Raw genomic sequence first — 20659 nt, 5'->3', positions numbered from 1 at the left:
ATGAGATCTAATCCCTTGCACCCAATTATGCATAATTCGAAGGGTTTCAAAGGAAGTCCCCAGGCTAGAAATCAAGGCTCCAGTGGGGTTCACAGGGTCAAGCAGTCCATGCCCCTGCCTTGGTAGGATTGTCACTGAACATTTGCTGCATTTCCCACAGACTTATCTCATCTGGGAAGGGTTCCCAGGCGCAGGATTTTCAGAATCTACAGCAAGACAGCCTTAGATCTTCATTGGAGAGGGACACAGCCACATTTCAAAAGAGAGGAAGTCTCAGCCTATATTTTTACCATATACAGCTTTTTTTTTTTTTTTTTTTTCAGCTGTGCCCCTCAGCATTCGGATCCTAGCTCCCCAACCAGGGATGGAGCCTGTGCCCCTGCATTGGGAGCACAGAGTCATAACCACTGGACCAACAGGAAAAAGTCCCAACTGTATACAGTTTGTTGCTGGCTCCCAGGCCCACTGGCAATAACCTCTTGGGCCTCCTACCACTGATTTTGAGGATCTGCTGAGACAAACTGATGGGCTTAGAGAGCAGATGGGGGCTCATTGTTAGATCAGTCAACATTTGTCTGCAGTCGTCAGGGCTATTTGAGATGGAAGTGACTGATGGATCTAACTAGCTTCATGGCCCATGCAAAGCCTCCAGGTCCCACATTTCCACTTTTGCTAAACAGTGACGTTTCTCCACTAGGTGATCTTAAAGGCTCTCTGAGGTTTGGTCCAGGTCCCAAAATGTCAGGGTGCTTGCTCCTCCCCTCTAAAATGGGAGGCACTTTCCATAACATACAGGGACTTCCATCTGTCCTGCTGAGAAGTGAAGGGGGCTCCCATGGGAGCAACTGACCAGTGAAACCCAGTGACTGATCTGGGCTGGACGGGCGGGTCAGGGTCCACTGGCCCAGAACACTCTGGAGAAGGGATCTCAGGCCCCATCTGGACTCAGGTCCCTTGAAGAGCAATTGATCAATGTTGATCACAGTAGTAGATCAGTGGTTCTGCCGGGGGAAGGGACATATACACTATCAGTCATAAGAAAAGCAAAGCCAGACACTGGTGGTGATACAGATTTTGTTCAGTGATGACTCCTGCACTAGGGAGGGAGTCCAGTGTCGACTGGGTTCCACGTGGATTTGCTCAAGGGTACTGTGTGGTTCACAGAATGAGTTTAGGGGCTCAAGGGGCTATAGCAGAATCTAGGAAGTGAAAAAATACCTGCAGCAAGTAAGAGGGTCGGTCAGCATCCTGTGATTAGACTGGCAGTTACAGTGTTGGGCTTCTACCCTCCCAGAGACAGGGACAGAGGCCTCCTCCTTCCTAATGATCACACTTGAAGGAATGGCCCTCGGTCCTTGAGAGAGACTGCCAGGTGGGGGGAGATACATGCACATCTCAAAGGGATGGAGAAAGGATTTACAATTGTAGCTTTTTAAAATAAATCCTCTATGGCATGAACTTATGGTTACCAAGGGAAAGGACAGGGAGAAGAGATAGCTAGGAAGTTTGGGGTGTACACACTGCTGTATTTAAATAGATACCAGCAAGGACCTGCTGTATAGCACACGGAACTCTGCTCAGTGTTATGTGGCAGCCTGGGTGGAAGGGGAGTTTGGGGGACAATGGATACCTGTATATATATGATTCAGTCCCTTCCCTATTCACCTGAAGTTATCACAACATTGTTAATCGGTTATACTCCATTAGAAAATAAAAAGTTTAAATTAAAAAAAAAATACTCTATGAAAGGGAAGGTTGGGGTCTATTCTCAGGCGTTGACTGGAGCCAACAGTAAATTCTTTTCCAGACAGAAAGTCAAACTGGGGCTTGATCATCTAGAAAGTCATGCTAGAGCCTGCTCCAGTCTCCTAAGGCTTTAGGATGAGCAGTTCACGCTGAGAGTTTTTGAAGTTCTCAACACAGAGGATTTGCTTTCCTTCACCTTTTCTCTAGATGGTGTCCTTCAGATGGGAAGGGGCTCAGGTGGCTATAAGGGAATCAATTTCCAGGGCCTGTGATATCCCTCTGTACCCCTCCCAGTCCGCATCCTTCCCATCCCCTTTCATAATTATTTTTCTTCTACTTTACTACAACCATGCAACCCCTCCTGTCCAGATCCTCTTGGGAGCCAAAAAAACCACTGAGGCACCGACAAAGGGCAATGTGAAATGCTGGTGCTGGTGACAAGGAAGTAAAGGACTCTAAAATAACACATCGTCTCGCAAGTCACGTGGTTTCTAGTTTTTATTTTCAACGGCATCTTAGAAATTAAGAAGTAATTTGATGCTAGGTGGCTTTGTGACATTTGGTATCTAATGTGGACACAGTTGACAAAAATTGAGCGGCGTCACTAAAAAATTTCCCTATAGTCCCATCCAGTCAGTACTCATATCTGTAAAAATGAAAAGTAGGATGATAATACCCTTCTTGTTTGAGCAATAAATAATATCCATCCAAGGATACATTAACTAAATGAGAGGGGGAAAAAAATTTAAACACTCCATTAAGCGAGAGATGCATTTCTAATAACATTTAGCTCTTTGTGGCTAATAATTTAATCAAATATTTTGTTATTTTGATTTGTGTGCTAATAATAATTGTAACAACAGAATCTAAGGAGAAACTTTTTATCAGAGCTTTATGACCACAAGAACTAGTAAAATTTTAATATTTTAATTTATATACATTTTTGTTTCAAAGAATGGTAGGGTGACTACTTAAAAGCAATGAAACTGTATGGAAAGAGTAGAGTTCAAGGAGAAAATAGGGAGATGTGAAAGTAATATTTAAGTGAAAGAATGGCTTACTCATGTATTTTAAAGTTAGAAGGTGGCCCAGCATCTTATCATAAACCATAATGGAAAATAATAATTTGTAGTTTTAAAAAATTTTGTGTTTTAAATGCAACATTTTAAAAATAATGTATAATATATATATATATATATATATATAGTATGTATAACTGAATCACTTTGCTGTGCAGCAGGAATTAACACATGTAAATCAACTATACTTCAATTAAAAAAAATTAGATGGTGGTTGAACACTAAAAGGAAGGTAAATTTTTACCTCTACTCTCTCAGGTTTTTCAGCTGGGCTGTGAACTAGATTGAGAGAAAAAAGTATACACTTTTACATACATGTTACTTGACCTGGGAGTCTTCATAAGGAATGAAGAACCCAAAGAGGTGGTGGAACCATCTATAGTATACATGCTCTTACAGTAGTTTGAACAAAGGGAGGTAATTATGGAAAAGGAGCTAAAATACCCAGGAGATGAAGGAAGATAAGAAATATTTTAACATGGTCTGTTCATATAGAATTCGCTTGGTCTCAGCTCCTTGTCCCTAATGATAAGAATGTTGCTCTCCTTCTGGACTAGGAGGACCTCTTTCATAAGGGGATTTCATCTCCCGATTTTAAGAAAAAGGAGAGTTGGATTTTTTTTTTTAATTTGTTGGTTTTCAAGTGCCTTTAACTCCACAAGTAATTCTTATGCCAAAATGGTATATTTGGGGGTGGCATATTCTGCCACCCTTCACCCTCCATGTTCATGATGACTAAAATGGAGAAGCAATCCACTGATGGATGTGAACAGGTAAGCAAAATGTGGTCCATCCAAGTGATGGATTATTATCAGCCTTAAAATCGAAGGAGGTTCTGTCGCATGCTACAACACAGATAAACCCTGGGGACCTTATAGTGAGTGAAATAAGCTGGTCATAAAAAGACCGACGCTGTATAGTACCGCTTATATGAGACATTTAGGGTAGTTAAAAATCATAGAGACGCAAAGTAGAGTGGTGGTTTCCAGGCGCTGGAGGAAGAGGGGGATGGAGAGTCATTGTTTAGTGGGTTTGAAGGGTCTCAATTTTACAAGATGAAAAGAATTATGAAGAGGGAAGGTGGTGATGGCTGTGCAATGTGATGAATGTATTTAATACCGTGAAATTGTGCACTGAAAAATGTATAAGACGGTAAATTTTATGTTGCGTCTATTTTACCACAATTAAAAATTTGAAAAGGAAAAAGGATGATGGTGGATAGCAAAGTTCTTTTTCATTCGATTCATTTAAAAGGACAGTTTTCTTTTAAAATGTCAGTGTTTAAAATGTGACATTGAAATGTGAATCACATCCTGCTTCATCAGGCTTCGGGTGCAGCATTTTAAATGACTTAAAAATGTGTGTGGGTCTGTGATGCAGTTTTCTTAAAAGCATTCCATGAGGCCAGGGGTAGGGAGTAAGGAGGGTAGGGACAGTTGCAGGGGGTCGGGGGTGGGCGGGAGTTGGGGTGGTGAGCAAACTCCCACCCTCGGACTAAATCTGGCCCAGCACTTGTTTTTGTAAGGCCTGCATGCTAAGGATGGTTTTTACATCTTTAAGTGGTGGGAAAAAAGTTTAAAAAAAAATTACTTAATACGTGAAAATTATATGAAATTCAAATCTCAGCATCTAAAAACAGAGTTTGATTAGAGCACAACCATACTCATTCATTTACATCTTGTCTATGGCTGCTTTCCTATTCCTTGGCAGCGTAGGATGGGAAATTAGAAACACTGGGCTGGGCTCAATAAGCACATCTGTAGACTTAGAGAATGAACTTACAGTTGCCAAGGGGAAGGATGGAGGAAGGAATAGTTAGGGAGTAGGGGATGGACATATATACACACTGCTGTATTTAAAATGGGTAACCAACAAGGGCCTACTTATAGCACATGGAACTCTGCTCAATGTTATCTGGCAGCCTGGATGGGAGGGGAGATTGGGGAAGAATGGGTGCAGGGATATGTATGGCTGAGTTCGGAGATCCAACCAGTCCATTCTGAAGGAGATCAGCCCTGGGATTTCTTTGGAAAGAATGATGCTAAAGCTGAAACTCCAGTACTTTGGCCACCTCATGTGAAGAGTTGACTCATTGGAAAAGACTCTGATGCTGGGAGGGATTGGGGGCAAGAGGAGAAGGGGACGACAGAGGATGAGATGGCTGGATGGCATCGCTGACTTGATGGACGTGAGTCTGAGTGAACTCCGGGAGTTGGTGATGGACAGGGAGGCCTGGCGTGCTGCAATTCATGGGGTCGCAAAGAGTCGGACACGACTGAGCAACTGATCTGATCTGATCTGATTACAACATTGTTTGTTAATCTGCTATGAAAGTGAAAATGTTAGTTACTTAGTCATGTCTGACTCTTTGTGACCCCTGGACTGTAGCCCGCCAGGCTCCTCTGTCCATGGAATTCTCCAGGCAAAAGTACTGAAGTGGATAGCCATTCCCTTCTCTAAGGCATCTTCCCGACCCAGGGATCGAACCCAAGTGTCCTGCATTGCAGGCAGATTCTTTACCACTAAGCCACCAGGGCAGCCCTAATTGGCTACACCCCAGTACAAAATAAAAAGTTCAAAAATAAATAAATCTTGGGGAAAGCAAACAAACACATCTTTGGGGTTGAATGTGGGCTCCAGGCTCCTGATTTGAGAATGAAAGTGAAAGTGAAGTGATTTGAGAATATAAGAAGGAAAATCCAAAGTTTTAGACTCAGGAACTGGGACTCCCATCTCTGCCCTGGCACTGATAGTGCGGCCCACAGGCATCGTTTTCCTCATCTCCAAAGCAGGATGATGGTCCTGGACTTTGCAGGCATCTCCCGAAGTATGACCACCTCCAGTGGAAGGGTCACGCGGATGTGTGGAAGGCCTCTGCCCTTCCTTTCCTGACTGGGAAACTTGGCAGGATTTCCTGAAGTGAAGTTGGGGCTGGTGTGGGTCTGGCAGGTTTGAGGCTCCGCCCACCACTCTGTTTCTGGAAGGAAGGGCTAGACTGACATGGGCAAGATGCCAACTGGCCATCTCATTTTGCCCTGGCAGGGGCTGCCAAAGGCAACCAACCCCACCCCCGCTCCCACCCAAGGAAGCCTCTCAGACCAGAGACGCTCTAGACCCCACTGGCGGAGCCCCTGGGGAGGGGGCGGCTGCTGAGATGGCATGATAACCTCCTCACAGGCACACAGACTGCTTTCTGGTTTTCACGTGGGCGTTTTCCCCTTAGAGGGAAATTCTATGCCTTTGAATTGCCGCTTCCCTGCTGAGGGTGTTGTGCCCAGTGTGAGGTCATCAGGAAGGAAGACTTGTAGCCCTGTCTCAGGGCCCAATCACCGGAACCTGGGAGGTTTGGGAGCAGAGCAAGGCCTTGGACCCCATGATCAGGTTTGAATTTATTCTGCTGCTCATCGTTGGTTGTTCCCCAAGCTTCTATTTTCCATCCATAGAAAGGAGATCATAGCAGTAGCTGCCCTGTGGGGCTGTTAGGATTAAATGCAATCATGTAGGTAAAGTGCCTCCACAGACTTGCTTTCTAATTGTTTCGTCTTTTCATCTTGCTTAATGAAGAAGTAAAACACTGAGGGCCTTGGTGTTCGGTTGTGTCACTCACACCCCATGCAGGGTTCTGTGCCTGAATGAGGAGTCTCCTCGCCCCTCAGATGGGGCCTGAGCTTCCTGACCAGCAGAGACAAGCCGGGGTGGGGCTGGGACCCTCAGAAGACCTAGGCAGGTCTGATGGGCGGTGGGGGGCGGCTAGGGGGGCGGGAGGGGGGCGGCGAGGGAGTGTGTGCTGGGGTAAGCGGAGCAGGAGGGAGTTTTCTCATTGTTTTAAATTGGGGCAGAAATGAAGGATGATGGTGACAATCTTTTACGACTTAAAAAAAAAAAAAACCTATTTGGGACACAGATGCTCAGGTTGCCACATAATCTATTTATAGAAACTCACATGAGAGGAACAAGCAAGAATTCTCAAACAGAGATGAACCAAAGACCTGCTGATGCTGTGTAAAAGCTACCAGGTCGATTTTTCCAAGGGCCAGAAGCCAGGCTGGGCCTCTTTATTTGACCCCCTTCCCTGAGGTGGGAGAAACTGTGCCACAGAGGGGCAGGAGGCTCAGGACCCGTTTCAGGGATCTTCGTAGAGTGAGGGACCCAGGTGGTTTCCACTTTGCCTTAAGTGTACTAGGTTAGTGAGACCTACTCTTCTCACTGCGACTGGCCCTAGTGTGTTCCCATTCATCTTGACAGAATAACGCTTTATCAAGTATCAAAAGAACAATTAAGCCCACGACACTAGGAAGGTGGATGGCAGGCAGTGGTAGCTCTCGCACTCAAACATCCATTGATGTGGGTGACTCAGATTCAGCATCAGATGGGGATATTTAGAGGTGTCTGTGGACAAGGAACCAAAATACAGGGGGCCTGAGAGGCACTCAGACAAAAGTGGAGGATGGCCCTCCTCTCCCTCCCTTCCTCAAACATTTATTGAGCAGCTGTTACATGCCAGACTGTTCTGAGTACCAAGGATACAACAGCGAACCAAGTAGGCAAAAAATCCCTGCCCACATGGAGCTGCCATTGCAGCCTCCCCCTTCTCTCTCTGCTATCCTCTCCTTGTGATGAATGTCTCATCATTCCAGGCAGGTGCCACGATCTTTCATTTAATGTTCAACAAATGGTTATCGGCACCAGGAACAACTGAAAAATCAGTACCATGTGTTATCCATCTTGACATCCCTAGAAACAAGCACAGAAAATGACCCATAGTGGACACTCATAAAATTATATATATATATGTATATAATTTATAATTTAAGGACATTCTGCTAGCATTTGGTCAGGGGGTGAGGCAGTGAGGATGGAAAAAAATTTTTCAAGCTTTTCCCCTGAGGAACTTATAATCTTGATGGACAAAATATGAAAAATTGAAGAAGGTGAAATAATACATAGACTGGAACGATTAAGTAAATGGATGGTGGGTGGTAGGGCCAGGTTTCTTCCTGTTGGAGAGGCAGATTATGGGTGAATAGAAGGAGGCTGGAAGGATTCATGTGGTACTAGATTAGAGCTGGAGGCATCAGTATATGAGCTTGTGTTTACCTTAATATGTATGCAGGTGGCTGAAAGTGGATGTGTTTGTGGGTTGATATATACACAGAGTTTAGTGCACACACATGCATTTCCTGGCTCTGTCAGCTGAGTGGGTCTAGAGACATCTCTACTCCAGGGGCAAGGAGTAAACCCAACACCCGGTGCCTATCTTGGTTTCTAATATTACTTTCCAACAGGAGGAACCAGGGCTCCTTAGCGATATGGCTGATTCAAGGACTGGCACAGGGATTATACCAGCTGGAACCTGGAGCATCTTTTAGTGCCAGAAAGTGAGGAAGGGTTCAACAGACAAAGTAACACACCGTGACGGGGTTGGTGAAGTGGTCCCAGAGCCAATGAAAAGAGCCCCCAATGGCCAAAGATGACAACTTGACCAACGAAATAAAGCCATGTTAGAGTTCAAAGTAAAACCCCCAGAACACACACCAATATAAATACATGATTCAATAAATAAATAGAGGCAAACACTCAAACCTTCCACACAGAAAAATTCCACATAATTTATGTAGGTACTTCATCCTCAAGGATTTGGACAATTACTTCTTTTCCTTAAGTGTGGGCTGTGCATAGCGACTTCCTTCCAAAGAGGACAGCATGAAAAGGAAGGAAAGATCTTTACTTGGAGAAAGCTGACAAATACTGCAGCAGCCAGGTGATCAAGGTCAATATCAGCAGCGATAAGGATCATGGTGAGAGATGGACCCTGGATGGCCTGGAATGCAAATGGCCCTTTACCTCTGTGGTCTTCTTCCCCCAAACCCATAACCCCACTCTAAGTATGAGGGGGGAAAAAAACACAATTGAGGGTCATTTTGCAAAGCACCAGGCCAGTATTCAAAATTGTCATCGTTATCAAATACAAGGACTAGGAAACTGTGAGAGTCAAGAGGATTCTAAGGAGACATGATGAGTCCATGTAATCTGGTATCCTTCATGGGGTCCTAGAGCAGAATAAGGACCTTAGGTAAAAATTAAAGAGACTTGAGTAGCATACAACTTTAGCTTCTGGTGGCTCAGATGTTAAAGAATCTGCCTGGAGTGCAAGAGACCTGGATTTGATCTCTGGGTTGGAAAGATCCCCTAGAGAAGTAAATGGCTACCCACCCCAGTATTCTTGCCTGGAGAATTCCATGGACAGAGGAGCTTGGCAGGCTACAGTCCATGGGGTTGTAAAGAGTCAGACACGACCAAGTGACTAATGCTACTTTTCTGTAGTTAATAATCATGAATCAATATCAGCTCATTAATTGTGACGCGTTTGCCATGTTAATGTAGGGGGTTAATAAGAGGGGAAACCGAGGGTGGGGTGTAGAATTTTGTACTACAATTTTCCTGTAAATCTAAACAATTGTAAAATTAAAAGTTAATTTTAAAAATGAAGTAGGAAAAATGGGGAGAAGCCTCGCTTGCAATCTGAGCAGGGACAGCACGGGCATGAGGATCAGGAGGAACCAGCACAGACACTAAGGTTGAGTCGGCTCCGTCTTCCTGGGCGTGATAGATGCAGGCTGGGTCCTGCCACCTCCTTTCCCACCCTCTGATGATGTTCTGTTCTCACCAGCCTGAGGCGCCCCTGCGGAGTACCTGCTCCCAGGGCACCTGCTAACCCTGGGTCACCACCTCTAGACTCCAGGGAGCCCAGGAATGTTGGAAATTCAAGACATGAGCCCTGCCCAGATGCATATCCATCGCAGTCTCCCTTGTAACTGTCTCTGCCCAGCTTGTGATCCCCCTGAGGGCAGTGACCCCATCCTCCCTTGGTGCTAGGGCTCCCTACTGAGCCTGGCCCCAAGGGTGCCTGTGAAAATGTCATGAAATGAACATCCCTGAGCTTGTAGCCGTGGGACAGGACTCCAGACCCCATCCGCTCACACAGTGAGAACGCAATGCTCTTTGTAGCTCTGCACCAGCTTGTCTCTGACATCAAGGAGAATGCCTCACCCCCACCTTTGCCCATCACCGCATGTAACCAAGAAGAGGCAGGTTTTAGGCTCAGATTCAGCAAACCAATTCATCTGGCAAGAGTGAGAGCATTGCTTTATTTTAGAATTGCTTCCATTTGTAGCAAGTGATACTGGTTTTCCATTTAAAACAGCAATGACAAAGTTTCCTTTTAAATTTTAATACAGTTTCATAGAGAAAAGTTGCAAGAATAATACAAAGAATTATTGGATGCCTTTCATCCAGATTCCCTTGGAGTTAATTTTTTACTGCTTTTCCCTCTTTCTGTCTCTATCTCTGTCTCTGTGTCTCTCTCCTTTATCCACCCCAACCATAGGTTTTTTTTTTTAACCTTTTAAAAATCAGTTGTCCCTTTACTGCTAAATACTTTAATACTTCAGTTTGTATTTCCTAAATGCAAGAATATTTTCTTAGATAACTGTAGTACATAATACTGATACATTATTATCTAATCTTCAGACTTCTTTTCTATTTCACCATCTGTCTCAATAATGTCCTTCACAGCAAAAAAATCCCAGATCTTGCCTTGCATTCAATTGCTGTGTCTCTTTCGCTCCTTTAACCTGAAATAGTTTTTGTCTTTGTATTTTATGATAGTAGCATTTTTGAAAAGCACATGGTATTAATAGATATTTTCTAAAATGACTAAGGTTTCTTTATAAAATTTAAAAAATGTGACTCCATTTAAAGAAAAACTGTTAAGTAAGCAGGATAACAAATTGTTCACAGGTAAAGCAAAAAAAAAAAAAAACATGTAAACACACAGAAAACCGAAGTTTAAGAACTATTGGTTTAAATCAACTTCGCTCTGCCCCAGGGTGCTTACAACTTGCGTGGTCAGGATTGGCTGGGTAAAGGGTGATAGATTAAATGTGGGACAAAGGCTGTTTTAGACTCTGGGCCAGAGTTCACCGGGGCAGGGGGTGGGGGATAGGGTGCTGGGCTTTCTCCCAGGTACTGGGAAGAAGGCGTGCTGTCCTCTGGGTCCATTATGCCTGCAAATCCCAGCTGTGTGGGTCACCAGAGAACAGTCCATAAGGTTAGGAATGGAGAAGAAAGCCTGGCAAAGCATCTGGAAGACTCATGTGTGGACAGGAGAGGAGGTGAGCTTCCGGGAACCAGAAGTGGGGATCTCAGCATCAGGGCAGGCCTCCAGTGTCGATGCTGTGGCCATCAGTCCTACCATCCAGGAGGTTCCCCACAGCTGTCTCTGGCCTGACCTCCAGGGTAGGTGGCCTGGCAACAGAAGGTCAGGATGGTCTTTTGTGACCCTGGATACCCTTTTGTGACCCTGGATGCCATCAGAGCCTTCTTTAGGGATGGGTTGCTCTTGCAAGAGGATGAGTGTGAACATGAGCTTGTGGTGGTCTTGTGGGGGCCAGACTTGGGACTACTGTGTGCCTTTCATGCACGAGGGTGAAAGCAGGATGCAGCAACCTGCAGGAAGTGAGGGCAGTGCCGCAGAAGGGGCCACCAGGCTGGGGGAGAAGAGGGTGACCATCGTGGTCACGTGACAGAGGGTGTCACCGTGTCGAGGTCGTGCAGAAGAGTTGGGGGCGGTTACTGATGCTTGGGTATTTTAGCATCTCACCCTCACCAGAGCCACCTCCACTTGCCTGGATGCCAGTCTGGGGAGTCTGAGAGAGGCCCAGGGGAGGGGTGGCCACATTCCAGAGGGGAGACTGGGATTTGCTGAACGCTCGTGTGTTCTGGAGGGAGAGCGATGCTCGGCCTGAGGGGCCCTGGGGGACAACATCTCCATGAGTGTGGGGACGTGGCTCACATTTCTCTCCCCACCGTGTGAGGATTAAGGGAAGGCTGTGGGCCTGGCTCCACTCAGCCTGGAGGGCAGGAGACCCCCAGGCAGAGAGGATGCTTGGGAACCGGTTGCCCAGAAGGAAACTGCATCTCAGCAGAGCCACAGCCCTGGAGGGTGGCTCCTCTTCCTCTGCACTTGGGGGATGGCCAGGCTGGGTGCGGTGGGCGAGGGAACGAGAGCCAGGAAGGGGCATGTGCCTCTAGCCAGGATGGGCCGCGGGAGGATGGCAGTCCTTCCCCAAGAAAGGGTACCTCACCATCCTGCCTCAACCTCTACGGGCTCTCCAACCTCGACCTTCCCATTTTCTTTCCTATTCCCTGTCCTGGTTGCTGTGCAGAGCCCTGCTGAGGGGCTGCTCCCAGCTCCCAACTGGGTGACCTTGAACTAGTTCTGTGACTTCTCTGGCTTCATTTTTCTTACCTGGAAAAATAATGAAAATTAGGATATCTCACTACCCTGGGAGGGTCTGAGGATTAAGTGGGTCCATGTGTGTGAGGGGTTCGGGACAGCACCGGGCTCAGAGGAAACAGATCGGGGATGAAAGCAGCTTTAGGGGGGCCTTGCAGTCAGCTCCATTGTCTGCTCTGGATGGCACTGCATCCTCTTATCTGCCCGTCTCATTACGCACTCTCTCTCTCTCTCTCCTGCCTTTGTCTCTCTCTATTCTTTGTCTTCCTCTGTTGCTATTTCGGTCCTTCCTCGATGATGCTGGCGGCGAGGGGTGAGCCTCTTTTCATGTCAGGATGCAGAACCCCGCCAAACTGGTAAACAGCTGAAGGATGTGGTGGGAGATGAACTTTCCACTGAGGCTGCTTTGAACTCATCCCTTCCCTGATGGGTCTCCCCGGCTCCTCCCCACTTTGGAGACTCCATCCCATCTTCATGAAGCGATAGACAAGGGCTTGAGACCACAGCCAAGAGTCGTCCGTGCCAACTGGCCGAATGGAGCTCCAGTCCCCTCTGCCCATCTCCAGACCCTCCGAGAGGGTCTCAGAGAGGGGCGGAAGTGGAAACCACAGATGGGTCGATAGGGAGGGATGGGGAGCTGGGTGGTGGCTTGGCAGATGTGCGTCCAAGGTGAGGTTTGCAGTGGAAAAGGTTAGGAACCAGCAGGTAATGCCCTGGCCAGGGCTGGGAAGCCTGAGCTTGCGGTCCTGAGGGTGGTCTCAGAGCCTTGAAACCACGTTGATGTGGCCCAGAGAGCAGGCAAAAGCTGCAGAGCCTGTTGGATAAACCAGCCCAAGGGCCCTTCTGGCTTCATCCCTGGGCTGACCCAGATCAGGAGGACATAAATGAACCTTGGGGAAGAATGATAAGATGCTCACCTAGGCATTCTGATATGTAAGCACAGAAATGAGCCACAAAAGTGTGGACCTGACCACTTCAGGAGGCCACGTGGAGCCTGGCACACCATGATGAGCTGGCAGCTGTGGGGAAAACTCAGAAGCATCCCGAGCCTCAGTTTTCTCAGCCTAAGATGGGGATGACACTAATACCCCACAGAGCTGCTGTGAGCACGAATGACTCAGTACCTGTAATACACTCTGAATGGTGCCTGACTCAGAGTAAGTACTCAGGGATGGAAGCTCTTATTAATGTCACTGTCCTAGTCCATCATGGCTGGAGGCTGCTGTGCTGAGAAATCACCTCACGTGTGTTTATGACCACTCTCCAAATCATAGAATCCTTGTCCAAATCATAGAATCCTTCCCCATCCCTGAGTCCCAGACACCAGAGCTCCATGGCTACCTCTCAAACCCACCTGCACATTGCAGCAGTCATCTTTCTAGAGCATCCATCTCATTAGATCAGTTTCCTGCCTTAGAAACTACTCAGGATCCCCCAGTGCCTCTAGAACAATGACCAAACTCCTGGGCAAGTGTCACAGACCCTCTGAGATGCTCTGCAGTGGCCTTTCCCACTTACGCATTCCCTGCCCTCCGGGCTTCAGCCAGCATTCACCACACATTGTCATTCTCTTCTCTGTCCAGCAAACTCCTATACATCCTTTAATAGCCTATTCATTTGTTCCCTTTTTGTCATGCTATCCCCAACAAACTTTGGTTGTTCTGGTGGCTTCTTTCCCTCTGTTCACATGGCCCTTGGTAGCAAAGTGCTGGAATCCTGAATGAGGCAGAGGTTGTATGCCTGGGTAGCACGTGGGTCACAACTTGATTATGGTCAATGTTACTTTTGAAAAATCCCTTGAAAAGTTAAAGAAGCAAAGTGCTTAGAAGTGTGTATAGAATGCCCTTTTTTTTTATAAGGTTGTGGGGCAGTGGGGGAATTAAGAGGTATTCCTATTTGCTGGTGTTTGAACCAGAGAAATAATAGCCTTTACTTGGGGCCTGGGTCGGGGAGAGGGTAGAAGGTGGGTAACAAGATTTTAATGATATGCATTTTATGTTGTTTGGAATTTTTAACCATGTGAATATATTTACTATTTAAAAGAAGGAAGGAAAAGTGAAAGGAAGGAAGGAAGAAGGGAAGAAAGAAAGAAGGGGAAAGAAAATACAAGCTCCCACAGGAAGGTTCCTGCATTTCAGTCTTCCATTGCTGCCTCCAGCCTAGATGGAGGCAGGTTGGATCAACAGAGAAGCTTCGGGCTTTCATTTCAGGCCCATCACGTGTGAAAAATGTGAATCATTAGCAACCGAGATCCCATCCAGTGTGGCAAGATGCCACACTCAGGGAATGATTTCAGGGTCTGAGAGAACAGAGTCCTGGCTGCCACATCTCTCCTGCCTCCTGGGTGCTTGTTCACTGAGGGATGTTCTGGGTTCCTTATTCTTTTTCTTTCTCTTTTGCTGCTGAGTAGAGACATTTAAGTTCCTGTGGTTTTAAGTGTGCCCATGATGTGCCCCCACTGTGCAGGGTGGTGGTTTCACCTCGGGGCTTTGGAGTCAGGTAGAAAAGTTGTACTACCTGCCAAGCTATGTGACCTCTGGCTAATCACTTAACCTCTCTGGTCTGGGCCCCAGTTTCTTTATTTATAAATTAGAAAGGATACTAACTTCTCAGAGAACTCTTATGAGGATTATAAGAAATAATACATGCTTGGCACATAGTAAGTGCCACTCACTGTCATCTTTATCACCATCATCGTCACCGCCACCACACCCATGGGATATACTGCAGTTAATGATCCCTTTGTCTGTCTCCCTCAGGGAAGGCCTAGGTTTCATTCCTCTCTGTGCCCCAAGGCCAGCATAGAGTCTGTTGCCTATGGTGCCCAGACTGTGAGTTATCCCATCCCTGAGTTTAGCATCCAAGCACCCAGCAGGTACCTCTGCTGCTGGTGGGCAGACGGGCTGGTGTCTCCAGATCTCAGAGCTCAGCTGGTGCTCTGTAACCAGCAGTGTGGCTCCAGGCGGGTACAGGGACAGGTTTCTGTCGGAAGTGCCATGGTTAATGCTCAGACTCTGAAGTCAGATGGCATGTACTGAAATCCTAGCTCTGCCACTTTTTGGCTGTATGACTTGGACATTTTACTTAACCTCTCTGGGCCTCAGTTTTCTCATCTATGAAAGAGAGTTGATGTGAAAACTGGTGGTCTTCAGCCTCTTCTCTTCACAGGCTGGGCCAGCCTCTACCTTGAAAGACACCCAGTTTCTTGCTCTGTCTTTGCTTATGCGATGCCGTCAACTTGGAATGCTCATCCGTCTCCACTCCCATGGCTAACTCCTACCCATCTTTTATGACCCAGCTCAGCATCACTTCCCCAGAAAGCCTTCCAGGATGGCCACCCTCCAGCAGGGACAGGGGCTCTCCTGGGCCCCATGCGTTCCCTGTGCCTCGTTCTTTCCCTGTGCTCGCAGAGCTGGAAAATTGCTGGAACGCCTCCATTTCAGATATAGCCCCTCCTCCAAATCAGTGTTTCTGAAATTGGGATTCAGATCCCCATCCACTTAACATCTTTGTATTTCTTCTCCCAGATCCTTGAGGTATATACAGGGTAAGGTCTCTAAAGTGTGTGAGTGTGTTAGTCACTTCATTGTGTCCGACTTCTTGCCACCCCATGGACTGTAACCCTCCAGGCTCCTCTGTCCATGGGGTTTCCCAGGCAAGAATATTGGAGTGGGTTGCCATTCCCTTCTCCAGGGGATCTTCCCATCCCAGGCATCAAACCTAAGTCTTCTGCATTGCAGATGGATTCTTTATGATCTGAGCTACCAGGGAAGCCTGGTCTCTAACGAGTGTGTAGGGCTTCCCTGGTGGCTCAGTGGTAAAGAACCTGTCTGCCAATGCAGAAGACATGACTTTGATCCCTGGGTCAAGAAGATCCACTGGAGAAGAGAATGGCAACCCACTCCAGTATCCTTGCCTGGAGAATTCCATGGAATAGAGGGTAGCACACTTGATTATGATGGTGACTCCCCTGCCAGGCTTCCACTCCTTCTGGTCAGTGCGGGATGTCATTCATCCCAGCCTCTTCAGTTCCAGCTCAAGGTCTGACTCTGTAAGGAATGGTCTGAGTGCCCTGGAGGCATAGAGATGGGGGAAGGGTCTTCCCTGGGAGGAGCTCCCCTCACCCAGCCCAGGAGCAGGAGGGTTGGTGGGTCATGACACCAGCCCTCAAAAAGTCCCTGTCACGTGTGACCCTGGTGGTCCCAGGCTGCCTGAAGGCTGGGAGAGAGCAAGGGAGACATGTCTCACAGTTTCCCAATTTCTCTGAGACTGGTGTGTGTGTGTGTGTAGAAAGGAGGGGCCCGAGGATAGGGAGGTGGCCCTGGTGAGAAAAGAGGGAGAACTCAGAGGTAGCACCCTCTCCCTGTCTGAGCCCCAAGGGACAATGCCTGGGAGGAGTCAGGGCCAAAGTGTGAGTCGGCCACTAACTCTCTGAGTGACCCTGGACAAGTCCCTTCCCCTGGGAGGGCTCAACATCCCCACCTGTGAAATGAGAGTGAGACAAGTCTCCTCCAGCACCAATGCACTAAGACCCCATGAAGACCACGAGAGGGGTCTTCTCATCTCCTCCTCCTTCTTTCACAGAGATCTCTTGCCTCTACTGGCGAATCTACCCATTCGATTCATCTATTGTCAATAGGGAACATCTATTGCCAAGCTTCTAACCTTGCCACCACCTATGTGGTGCCTTCTGCTGCCGTGGATGCGGACGAACTTTATAGCAAAGGCGCAGAGATGTTGAGTGACTTGCCAGAGGCCACACAGCCAGGGCAGTGTGGAGCTAGGATTTGAACCTTAGCTGTCTGCCAAAAAAAACTTTCTACAAACCGACCTGGGAGTCTGACCCTGCCCACCCCAGCACTGGCTCCTCCCCTAGGAATCCCCCACCGCCCCAGAAGGGTTCAGAGGGCCTGAAGAGGGGGCCCCTTCACAGCAGCAACCACATCCTGTGACGGTTGCCCTGGAGAGTGCCAGCTTTCTCTGCACCTCTGGGACAGGTGAACAGAAAACAGGCCTGCCCAGCCCCTCAATGCAGGAGCCACTGAGTGGCCTTCTGCTCCATCCCCCGGCTCTGGGAGCACTCAGAGAAAATCTGACCCCAGCCATCTCCCCGAAGGCAGAGCTGGGCATTCACTGGTGCAGCTGGGCTAACACCTCAGCCTCTGAGCAGCCTGGGATCCATGCCTTTTCCAGGCAGGTCTGAGGTAAAATCTACTCGTCCTCCCCTGCCTCAGAAGCTTTTGGAAGCCAGATCAAAATTTGTCCCACTGGGGAACAGTGTCCCCCTGGCCCCACTGATCCAGGGCTGGTTGGCAGATCAGGGAGGCAGGTGATATGAACTCGCAGGCGTCTGTCCATCTCCTCCAGGAGAGCAGGCCCTGTGTCTGCTGTACCCCTAGCACTTTTCACGGTGCCGGGCCACAGTACATTTCCAATTTGCCCTGACATTTCCACCTCAATGGACAGAGCTGTCCCCACCCAACACACACACACACACACACACACACACACGTACACACATACACACACAGCCTGAGTTCTGTGAGTTCAAGGACTTGTCACTGCACGCCCCAGTCTCATTCAGCAATGAGTTTAATCTTGGGATACTCAGAACAGGACACCAGAAGCTGACTCTGAGCCCTCAAGCCTCTCCCTGGAGGCTGCCTGGATGCATTTACAGCTCCAGGAGTGACATTGATGACAACGTTCATCGGGGACGCTCCCATCAATCCAAGCAGACAGGTGGGGACCCAGGGCCTAGTGCAGCCTCCGGGCCCCTCCTGGAAGACGTCTCTATGCTTCTGCCCCCACGGGGGCTGGGCCCCACTCTGGGCCTCTGGGGATAGAGGTGAGGCCTGGACAGGACCATCTTTGTAAACTGTAGGAGGCTCAGAATAAGAATCCGCTGTCCAGGGATGGTCACTGCAGAACAGAGCTGTGTCCCTGGTGGGCTCCAAGCATCTCTAGAGGCAGGGCTGGCCTCTAGCCCCAGCCCTGGTGGTTGGGGAGGGGCAGTCGTCCTGATTGCTGTCAGTTGGCTGTGCCCAGGACGGCTGGACTCCTTGCTAGATGCAGGCACCAACCTGAGCTTAGCCTGGGTCAGCTGATGCCCCCGTCCCCAAGCCCCAGCACCCACCTGTCAGAGCAACACCAGCCCAACAGCTCCTGCATGTGAGGCTCCCCTGCCTCCAGCAGTACCTTTGAACCCTGAGTTGTCAGACACTCAGGCAACCAAAGCCCCAGACACACGAGAACTGGAAGGGGCCCCAGGAATCATCCAGCCTAGCCCCTCCACATGCTCTGCCAAGAACTGGCCCAGACTCTGCTGTTGCTTACCCCCAAGGCAGAGAGCTCACTACCTCTCAGGGGTAGTGCCTGTGGTGCCCTGGGGCTGCTGTTTGGGCTGGAGGAGGGCTGTGCTAGTAGGTTCTGTTGATGGATGGAGGCTAAGCTGTAAGAGGTGTGGACTTTCCTTTCCTGTCTCCAGGGGAGGACTATCAGCCCCTCGGGGATGATCGGGGAGGATGGGGGGTGGGGCATGGAGCAGAGGGAGTATGCAGAGCAGGAGTCTGGAGAGAGGGAGCACACAGAGCTGAACCCGGGCTAGGCTGCTCCGATATCATCATATTCTTCATCAGAGGAGGAGTCAGGCTGGGGAGCATGGGACCCTGTGTGAAAGGGAGGCTCAGGTCAGCGAGAGGCCCAGTCATTGCCCCTGCTGAGCAGGGACAGAGCTGAGCGGATCTGGACCCACCTCGTTCTCCCCCATGATGCTATATGAGACCATCTTATCATCTTGTTCATGATTACTGCCCTCGATAGAATGTCAGTCCTGAAAGCAGAGTCTTGTAGAGCAGGGTTGTGGTCCCTAAGTGCTGGGAGCCGCTCTGTGACCACCATCTCCCCCATGGGGCCATCTGGCTGCTTCTGCTTGAATGCTTCCACTAATGGGGAGCTCACTTCCTATTAAGGTATTCTCTTTGAATCTCTCTCCATCCCACCTTCATTCATTTTCTCTACCTCCTCAAATTCTTTTTTGTTAAAAACAAAACAAAAAAAAAAACCTTACTACTTTTCTTCTTTTCCCCTTGAGCTGATGTATCCAGAGGTCCTCCATTAATCCACCCTCCAGTCCCTCTCCGTGTCCCCTCCCAGGATCCTTCCTCACCCCCGCCACTGGCACCTGGACATCCAAACTGCTCAGCAGAAAGGGGCTGGGGCGGCCGCTGGTAGTTCTGGTACCACTCGCCAGAGGAGGTGCTGGAGCTGTCATCAGCTGAGGGCCCTGCTGGAAAACCCCAGAGCCAGTCACCCTCTGCCAGGCTAGTTCACAAAGTGCCAGAGCTAGAAGGCCCTCAAGACTCGGTAAAGTCCTCAGCTTGACAACTGAGGAAACAAAGGCCCAGAGAGGGCGAGAAACTTGTCCACGGTCACAAAGCAAGTGGCTGCTGAGCAGGGACTAGAATCCTGAACTCAGCCTGGCTCAGGGCTTCCAGCTTTACACTTCCTCCAGTCGGGTCGCACATAGAATAGGAGGCTGGAGGAGGTACACAGTCCTGGGCCTACCTTACCTGGAATAGTTGCCTGGGAGCCAGCCAGCTCCAAGTTGGGGGGCTGCTCCAGGAGGGGGTTCCTCTCTGATGAAAACACTTGAGAGCTCCACAGAGGTCGCTTGCTGCTGGGGCTATTACAGTACATCTCCCCCGAAGATGTGCTGGAGCTGCTTTTGCTCCTTGGAGGATGTGGAGGAGGAGGGTCCAGGGAGGGAGGGTCTGCAATGCAGTGTTCAAGGTTGGCAGGTGGGACCTCGGAGGCATGCACCTCTTCCAGTCCTGGGCCTGAAAAAGAGAATGGTGATCAAGAAGATGCAGTGCAGTAAGAGGGCTTTAAGTTAGACCTGAGAAAGAACTTACTGCCAATGGGAATTGGTTAAAGTCAGGAAGGACCTGTTGAGGGAGATTGCACCGATGCTTCTCGAAGTGAGTGAGCTGCTAGGTCCGGAGGCAGTGCTGGAATCCTAGTCACCTCCCTCCCTCCACATGCCTCCCCAGGCTGACTCACCTTCCTCCAGGGGGGGCATCTGGAACCTGTTCTGCTGGGCCTCCTCCTCTGTGAAGCGGTGCCGCTGGGAATCTACAAGCAGAGGTGGCGGTGAGGAAGGAGGTGGGGAAGCCTCCACCTCCTTGTCCAGAGGAGCCCAGAGCAGAGGCTAGTGTTCTGTGGGATTCGGGAGGCTGAACAGGGCAGGAGGACCACCCTGACGTATGGAGGGGCTTAGTCTCTTTCATCTGATCCCAGGCTCACATCCCAATCCAGGCAGACCTTGAACCTCAATCTTAAACCAGCCCGGGGACAGGCTGCTTCTGGCCAGAAAGTGGAGCTTTCCCAGAGCGGAAGCCGAGGGTCTGGAATCTGCATCCTGGGCTATGGTACCTCCATTTCAGAATCAGAGAGATGCAGATTCACAGCATCTTAAGGACTTCAGTGTCATGAATCTGGGAGTCAGCTCTTTCAAACGTGTTACTACTGACTTTTA

General features: G+C 48.9%; 1 protein-coding gene across 7 annotated transcripts in view; it reads right to left on the bottom strand.

The window, feature by feature from the left end:
* Window positions 1-17697: 17697 nt before the first annotated feature.
* The window catches only part of CD6 (CD6 molecule), a 45686-nt gene continuing 42724 nt past the window's right edge, over window positions 17698-20659 (bottom strand). For 3 of the 7 annotated variants that reach the window (XM_061406521.1, XM_061406516.1, XM_061406522.1), the window contains 4 exons: window positions 20185-20256; window positions 19695-19961; window positions 19292-19411; window positions 17698-18791 (listed from right to left, as the gene is read on the bottom strand). In XM_061406521.1, the coding sequence (XP_061262505.1) occupies window positions 18727-18791; window positions 19292-19411; window positions 19695-19961; window positions 20185-20256 (524 nt within the window). In that variant the 3' untranslated portion in view covers window positions 17698-18726. The remainder of the gene's footprint in view (window positions 18792-19291; window positions 19412-19694; window positions 19962-20184; window positions 20257-20659) is intronic. The other 4 variants (XM_061406519.1, XM_061406523.1, XM_061406517.1 and 1 more) reach the window with 3 other exon arrangements.

Source organism: Bos javanicus, chromosome 29 (assembly GCF_032452875.1).
Source record: "Bos javanicus breed banteng chromosome 29, ARS-OSU_banteng_1.0, whole genome shotgun sequence".
Classification (NCBI taxonomy): Eukaryota; Metazoa; Chordata; class Mammalia; order Artiodactyla; family Bovidae; genus Bos; species Bos javanicus.
This window is presented reverse-complemented; position numbering and strand designations above follow the sequence as displayed.